The 8,265-nt window shown below is 54.2% G+C and overlaps 1 protein-coding gene across 2 annotated transcripts in view; it reads right to left on the bottom strand.

Annotated features, from left to right (window-relative positions):
• Window positions 1-467: 467 nt before the first annotated feature.
• The window catches only part of LOC101356815 (uncharacterized protein C7orf26), a 31,104-nt gene continuing 23,306 nt past the window's right edge, over window positions 468-8,265 (bottom strand). The window contains exons 6-8 of one of the 2 annotated variants that reach the window (XM_023735357.1): window positions 7,996-8,197; window positions 7,116-7,233; window positions 468-3,908 (exon numbers count right to left, since the gene is read on the bottom strand). In XM_023735357.1, coding sequence (XP_023591125.1) covers window positions 1,879-3,908; window positions 7,116-7,233; window positions 7,996-8,197 — 2,350 coding nt within the window. In that variant the 3' untranslated portion in view covers window positions 468-1,878. Of the gene's footprint in view, window positions 3,909-7,115; window positions 7,239-7,995; window positions 8,222-8,265 lie in introns of those variants that run through there. The other variant, XM_023735356.1, reaches the window with a different exon arrangement.

Raw genomic sequence — 8,265 nt, 5'->3', positions numbered from 1 at the left:
ACATAGCAACGATTGTGAGGATGGCCCAGGACCAGGCAGTGTTTCATTCTGTCATACACTGGATCGCTACGAGTCAGAGCCAGCTCAATGGCACCTAACAACAACATTCCCTGGCTAAGGACCTCAGGCTGGCAGGCAGGTTCTGGGGTGAGATGCACTAGATGTGAGCCTGAATAATAAAGCCCCATGTTCAAGAACAACTAGTGAGCCCTGGTAGTGCAGTGGTTAAGTGCTGGGCTGCTAACCAAAAGGTCAGTGGTTCAAACCCACCAGCTGCTCTGTGGGAGAAAGATGTGGCAGTCTGCTTCTGTAACAATCACAGCTTTGGAAATACTATAGGGCAATTCTATTCTGCCCCATGGGGTTGCTATGCATCAGAATTTACTCAACGGCAACACAATTCTAGACCTAGGAAAACTTTCCTTAGAAACTCACCCAATCCAGAGGTGAAAACACAAAGGCAGGACAACGCAGTCACTTGTTTTTATTTTTCATTTTTTGTTTCTCACTTACCAACACATTTGTAAAATGTAACAGACTGTGTTAGCAACAGAGAGACAGGCAGAACGAGAGGAGCAGGACCAAAGCAGCCGCAGGTGGGAAGCCAGGTAGAAGAGGAAGTGCTTGGGGGCAGGGGTGGCGGGCACCATCCCGCCTTCCCATAAGGCATCAGCAACTGCTGCTGCTCTTCTGCTGCCCCAGATGATTTTATAACCACTGTAAAGATCCTATCTGTTGGCCCCAGTCCTCGTCCCCAACATTCTCCTCCTACCCCCACCCTGCCCCGAGACCAAACTCCATAGCCTCAGCCCCTGGCAGCGTCTGAGAAGCTTAGAGCTGGTGGGCTGCAGGGAGGGCAAGGCAGGGGCTCCCCCAGAGCTCTTTCTGAGGGGACCCCACTTCAGACCTTGGAGAGCACTCCCAAAACGCTCTCTGCTTCAGCCATAGGCTTTTACTCAGTAAGACATGAAGGAGATGCTGTGGGCATTGAAACATGGCAACCAAGAGGCCTGGAGTCCAGCGCCTCACCTCTGCCTCCAAGCGTGCTAGAACCCCTGGGCTATCCTGGAGGGAAGGTTTTACTCTGCCCCAGGGCAGGACTTCCTGGCACCTCCACCTTAACCCAGTGGGTGCTTTGCCCCCGTGTTATGAACACAAGCATTTTAATCAGAATGACATCCACCCTGATACATTTTCATTCCATAAAGTATTTCCAAGGCAAACGCCACTGAGGACAATTCAATGCCTTGATCAGTTTTCCATGTAGTGCAGATAACGTTGTTTCCTTCTTTTTTTTTTTTTTCCTTAAAACGATTTTCATCAGGATCAAATCCTTTTCACATAAGCTTTACCACCTATACTTGATTCACTGGTTAATGTTCAATGTTCACTCCATGTCAAATGTCACTACTTGTTCCTTCTGTCACTGGGAGTTTTCTTTTGTGGCTCTCAAATATAGCAAGTTCCAATTTTCCCAGGGAAACATTTGGCCGATCTTGATACTCAACAACACATTTTCACCGTGTGCTGTTTTAGCCACAATCACTTTTCCCTTGCTGGGTGTTTCTAGGGCTTGTGTTAATTTATGACTCTGTGGTACTTCTCAGTTAACCTGGGAGAAACATGGAAGCCGTTTCCTAACAATATTCCAGGGTTTCTCGAGAGACCACAAAATGGGGTCGAAACGTCCTACTATGCGCAGTGCTTCCTGAGCAGCGGCAGGGGGGGAAGAGGGCAGGCCCCCGCAGACTCTAAGCTCAGGGACCACCTCCATCCCAACCCTGGCTCCCACTCTGGCACCCCTATCCGAACCTTGACCTCTCATGCCCGGGAAGCTTGGCTCCCCGGGCTCCCCAGGCACCATCGGCGTACCCAGCCTCACGGCGCCTTGTCCGAGGGCGCGGCTATCACTGTGGCCTGCTCTGGGTGCGGTGGCGCAGGCGTGGCCGTGGGCCGCGAGCTACGGAGCAGGCCCAGGCCCCGTGAGCGGCCAGCACCATGCAGCTGGCGCTCGTGGCGGCGGATCTGCACCTTGTGGCGGAACCGCTCGCCGCAGTCTTCACAGACATAGGGCCGCTCGCCCGAGTGTGTGCGCCGATGACGCAGCAGGTTGGATGAGACACTGAAGCGCTTTCCGCAGTCGCTGCAGGCGTAGGGCCGCTCGCCCGTGTGCGTGCGCTGGTGCTGAACGAGTGCGGAGCTCTCGCTGAAGCGCTTGGAGCAGTAGGAGCAGGCGTAGGGCTTCTCGCCCGTATGGATGCGCTGGTGCGTCACGAGGTTCGAGTGCTGCGAGAAGCCCTTGCCGCACTCGCCGCAGCGGTGCGGCCGCTCCCCGGTGTGCGTGGCCTGGTGCCGCACCAGGTCCGTGCTGCGGCTGAAGCCCTTGCCACACTCACCGCAGATGGTGGGCCGGTCCCGTGCGCGCCGCCGCCGCCGCTGCCTGGCCGGCGTCAGGGCCGCGCTGCCTGCGGGGCCTGGGATAGCCACCACGGCCGGCGTGGCCACAGCGGGCAGCACCATGAGCTCCTGCAGTACCACGTAGCCTGGGGGTGCCACAACAACTGCGGCCGGAGCCCCCGGCCCTGCCGCCCCGCCACCCCCTGCGGCAGGCACCAGCTCCAGCTGCAACTCCGGCTGCACTGGCGTCAGCTCCAGCTGTACCTCCTGCTGCTGCGTACCCAGGTCTACCGGGGTCAGCTCCAGCTGCACCTCCTGCTGCTCCAGTTGCTGCTGCTGCTGCTCCAGCTGTTGTTCCAGTTGCTGCAGCTGCTCCTGCAGTTTGAGCTGCAGCTGCCGCTGCTCCTGCTGCCGCTCCAGCTCTTGCTGCCGCTGCTGCTCCAGCTCCTGCTCCGACCCCAGGTCCACTGGCATGAGCTCCAGCTCCACCTCTTCCTCCTCCTCTGGTTCCAGTGGACGGGGCTGCAGCTGCTGCTGTTGCTGTAACTGTTCCTGCTGCTGTTGCAACAGCTGTTGCTGTAACTGTTCCTGCTGCTGCTGCAACAGTTGCTGGTGCTGCAATAGTTGCTGCTGCTGCAGCTGTTGCTGTAGTTGTTCCTGCTGCTGTTGTTGTAACTGTTGCTGCTGTAACGGTTCCTGCTGCTGTAACAGTTTCTGTTGTTGCAACTGCTGCTGCTGTTGTAGCAGCTGTGGCTGTAACTGTTCCTGCTGTTGCTGCAACAGTTGTTGCTCTTGCTGCTGTTGCAGCAGTTTCTGCTGTTGCAACTGCTGCTGCTGCTGTTGTAACAGCTGCTGCTGTAACCGTACCTGCTGTTGTTGCAGCAGCTGCTGCTCTTGCTGTGACTGTAACTGTTCCTGCTGTTGTTGCAACAGCTGTAATAGTTTCTGCTGTTGCAGCTGCTGCTCTGGTTGTTGTTGTAGCAGTAACTGCTGCTGTAAGTGTACCTGCTGTTGTTGCAGTAGCTGCTGTTCTTGCACTTCCTGCTGCTGCTGTAAGTGTACCTGCTGCTGTTGCGGCAGCTGCTGTTCTTGCACTTGCTGCTGCTGCTGCTGTAACTGTACTTGCTGTTGTTGTGGTAGCTGCTGCTCTTGCACTTGCTGCTCCTGCAATAGTTCCTGCTGTTGCATGGATTGATGTTTTCCCTGCAGCTCCTGCTGTTGTTGAGGCAGCTGCTGTTGTTCATCTTGCTGTTGATGCTGCTGTTGCAATCCCGGCTGATGTCCTACTAGTTGGTTTTGGGGTTGCTGCTGTTGCAGCTGCTCTTGCTGTGGCCGTTGATGCAGCTCTGGCTGCTGCTCTAACTGCTGCAGTTGCAACTCCTGCTGTCCTGGCTGGGCTTCCTCCGTGACTTCACTGGCCCCCATCAGGGCTGAGACTGTTGGTTGTGGTGGGCTGCTGCTCCCCTCTTGAACCTCTTCTTCCTCCTGGCTCTCGCTCCCACCACTGCCACCTGTAGTGGAAATGGCAGGAAGCTGGGAGAGAAAGATCTACAGGCAGCTCTCTGGTCCAGACACCCAGAACCTCCCCCTGCCCCATGCACAGCCACTCAAGGATACACTAAGAGCTCCCAGCAGGGACCCCAAAGCACTAAATCAATGGGGCAGAAATGGAACTATCCCAAGAGGTGGGGTTGGCTTAGAAATGTACCCAGGGGACTGCTGGTCATCTGGTGCAGGACCCAGCTCCCCTGATGCCTCCTCTTGGCTTCCCTTCACCTGGACCCCATGCTCTTAGAGCTTGGCACTGACACCAGTTCAGGTGCTGGGGCTCCCCAACACCATTCCCTGAGAGTCCCAGGTTTTTAATTACCATCCAGTGGGAGTCAGTGAACCTGCCACTCCAAAGGCCAAACCATCAACCCTGTGCTGAACTCTGACCTCAGTTAAGGTCACACCTTAAGTGAAGGAAGCTCGCCTTCTCTGTAATAATAAAGAATTCCTGTAAAGTTGCCTGGAAGTGTGACCAGAAGCAGTTTCTTAAAGTCACCAATGTGTCACAGAGAACAGTAGACTTTGAATGGGAAGTTCTCAGTTCAGATCCCAACTACCACTTAGCAGCTGCCCAACCACATGCAGGCTCAGAGCACTATCTGCAAAACAGTTTCCTGATACCCATACCTTAAGCTTAGTGAGTTAACCATGCAGGGCCCTGGCATACTCCCTGGAACCTGGTCCAAACCAAACCTGTTGCCATTAAGTCAATTCCTACTCATAGCGACCCTACAGGACGGAGTAGAACTGCCCCGTAGGGTTTCCAAGGAGCTCCTGGTGGATTCGAACTGCCAACCTTCTGGTTAGCAGCCAAGCTCTTAACCACCGTGCCACGCTTGAAAAATCCTTCTCCCTGCAGGTTAGGAATTAGTTTACAAACTAACAAACAGTTTGGAAATACCAAGTATACAACTAACTCCATTTGAAACAACCTAAAGACTGTCAGTGTTTTGGGTGGTTATTCTGGGACAGAAAGGGCTAACTCACAGCCCCAAGACAACACAGTGACTGGCCAATTACTTAACCTCTGGGAACCTCCATTTCCCCATTTGCAAAAGGAGAAACTGTTTTCAGGGATGTTGTGAGAATCAGAGAGGAAAACGTGCAGCCCCAGAGCTGTACAAGGCACGGAGTAAGTTCTGGATGAATAAGAGTTACCTAAATTGTTATGTTTGACTTTCTGCACCATGTCCACAGTCAGTTTCTTAATTTGAGCACTGTTATTTGTGTTATCCAATCCCTAGGTGGTACAGTTTGCAATCGGCTGCTAACCTAAAGGTTGGTCATTCAAACCCACCCAGCGGTGCCACAGAGGAAAGGCCTGGTTATCTGATTCTATAAAGATTACAGCCAAGAAAACCCTATGGAGCAGTCCTACTCAGTAACACATGGGGTCGCCATGAGTCAGAATCGACTTGACAGCAATGGGTTTATTGTGTTGAGGGGGAAGGGGGCCTGGTAGTTCAGTGGTAGAATTCTCACCTTCCATGCAGGAGACCCGGGCTCGATTCCCAGCCAATGCACCTTATGTACAGCCACCGCCCCGTCTGTCAGTGGCTTGTGTGTTGCTATGATGTTAAAACAGGTTTCAGCAAAGCTTCCAGACTAAGACGGACTAGGAAGAAAGACCTGGTGATCTACCTCTAAAAATCAGTCAGTGAAAACCCTGTGGATCACAATGGTGTGATCCGCAAACGATTATGGGGATGGTACACGACCAGGCAGCATTTCATTCCATCGTACGTTGGGTCGCCATGAATGGGAGGCCGACTCGACAGCCGCTAACAACACTGTGTGATCAGAAAATCATAATTCTTCTTTAAGTGCATGATCCTAAGAGGCCTTCTCCATTCCTGAGTCTGATTTGAACAGCTGTTCTTCCTACAGCATTGTATTTTCAATTTTGTCATGGAAAGCAATGAAAGCAATGGTTTAATTTATAAAATTTTGCTTTATAGCCACTTTTCCAGTAATAGACTGATTTAATAAAACCAAAGGAAATACACATGTATATTATTCCCTTTTAGAAAAATATTCCTGAAAACCTTGGCTTAGGCTAAAGTATCTGTAGATGTATTTCTCGTCTACACTCATAGCAGCTGGGGGTACACAGGCGGCGGATGGGGAGAGCCGTGAATACCTAACCCCCCAACAAGTCCAGTGTTTCATAGATACTCCCTTCTGCCACCTCTTCTGGGAGCAACAGGGATGGATCACGCTGCTGTCTGAGTCGCTGCTTTTCTCGAAAAGTCCTTCGCTGTATGGTCGCCAGCCACTCCTGACTCCCTGCAGCAGCAATTTACTTCAGCATGTTTAACACAGTTGTTTTAGCAGATGTATGACCAGCTGGTGTCTGGTGCATATACCTTTATAAGACTTTGTCAGTCAGACTTACAAACCAAAAGATTCCTTGTTTAGTCCTCATGTCCCATCTGACCCCTCTAATTCCCTTGGTTCTTCTCAAGCTCTGTTCAGCCCTGCCTCAGCCCTTGCTTCACCCCCCCTTAAGCACAGAGTGGAAAATCATCTCCCACCAGCGACGACACCACAGAAGGATTGGCCTAAAAGCTCTGGTTTGCCTGGAGCAGATCTCAGGGGCAGAAAGGGGTCTTGGAAGTTCTGCAGGGCCTCATTTGCCCCTGGGCTTCAAGAAGTAGACAGGAGCAGAAAAGAAGGTCAAGGAAGAGTAGGCAAGGTCAGAGGTCACAGAGGAAAAGAGAAGCTTCTGAGTCAGTGTCTGAGGTGTGACGGCAGAGAAATTATGTCTGGGGACTCATTCCTGGAGGACAGTGGGAGGATGCTGGAGGCCACCTGACAGCTAGGGAAACAAAGCCAGCAGGTCCCAGTCAGTATACATCCCGGGGTAGGTGATGTGGGGCTGCGAATGTCAGCACTACCAGGGAGCCCCTCACAGCAACATCTCAGCCTTGCAGAGCTGCCTCAGAAAATCCTGAGGCAAACCTGGCAGTGTTACTAAGGTAGCTGAACTCCACTGGCGGGAGCAGGTACGGCCCTGCAACCACCCAAGCAGTACCCTTCCAGACTGGAAGCTTCTACCACCCTTCATCCCCTCTCTCTGCCACAAGCGGGCCTGGGGCTCTGCCAAAGGGCCCCCATTGGGGCCCTAGGACCATGTCCTGATTCCAGAGGCCCCTCCAGCCCCTCACCTGAGAGGGTGTCAGGCCCTGGGCCCCCATCCTGGAGGCACCGCAGCTCCAGCACAAAGGCGTCGGTCGCCGGCCCTAGCTCCATCCTGGCGGTCAGACCCGGGTCCCAGGGAGCCAGCTGTGCTGAGAGGAAGAAAGGAAACTGTTCAGATGGGGCAGGAATGGCACCCACCACACAGAGCCCACTAACTCTGCGCCAGGTCCATCCCAGAGTGGACAGCTCCCCCTCTGCTGCAAAAGCTGGACAGCGAAATCCACATCAGGAAGGATGGAGTGAGGGAGGCAGGTGGCTGGAGGCTCAGGGCCACTGGACCTCATTTCCCTGCTCAGAAGGAGTCCTTCCTCGCCTCACTTTTGGTGGTCTCACCATTCAGCCCCAAGCAGGAGGAAGGATGTCAGCAAGTGAAGAGCTGAAGTCACAGAAGAAAGAGTTTGGGGAACTGTGCGACAAAAGGAAGGCTTGTCCATGTCGCGTTCCCCCTGCCCCCTGCAAAGTACCAGCAGTTCTGTGCACCTCCCTGGCCGCCTGCCTCCCACACTGCTCTGGGGGCTTGCCCAGCTGCCAAGGCCACCAAGCAGCCACAGGTCCCCAGCCGTAAGTGTCCAGACACCAGTCCAGCTCCTTGGGAATGCAGGGAGTTCCAGAGACGTACAATCCAAGGAAACTAGCTGTGGGCTGGTGGGCCCTCGGCCCGGTGTCTCTTAAGGATTCTCCTTCCCACACTCTTCTGCACACCTGCGTCCACCCTGGCCCCTCAGCGCTGTCGCCAAGTCCAGTCCTCCCCTCGCCACCAACCCCTCTAGCCTTTCAGAGTCTAGTTCAAAGCCTCATAGGAGGCGCGATCCCGGTAACCCAGCCCTGCCGACCCCTGGGCCTCACCTGGTACAGCATGTCCTGTTCCTCGCAGCAGCCTCTGCTCCGGGAAGGTGTGGTCTGCAACGGCTGGAAGGTGAAGGCCAAGGCACTCAGCCAGCTCCTGACTGAGGGGCCTCCATCCGGAAAGAGCCGGGGAGGCGCTGGGCCAGCCAGGGCCTTTCTGGGCACTGCGCAGGGTGTGCGCCGCAGGGCCGCCAGGGTCGCCCTGGGCCAAAAGAGGGGCGGATGGAGTTGGACAAGGGGCCTGTCCCGAAGAAGTTGCTGGAGACTCTT

The sequence above is a fragment of the Trichechus manatus genome, unplaced genomic scaffold (genome assembly GCF_000243295.1).
Source record: "Trichechus manatus latirostris isolate Lorelei unplaced genomic scaffold, TriManLat1.0 scaffold00077, whole genome shotgun sequence".
In the NCBI taxonomy this organism is placed as follows: Eukaryota; Metazoa; Chordata; class Mammalia; order Sirenia; family Trichechidae; genus Trichechus; species Trichechus manatus.
The sequence above is the reverse complement of the archived record's forward strand: the minus strand, read 5'-3'. Positions and strand labels throughout refer to the sequence as shown.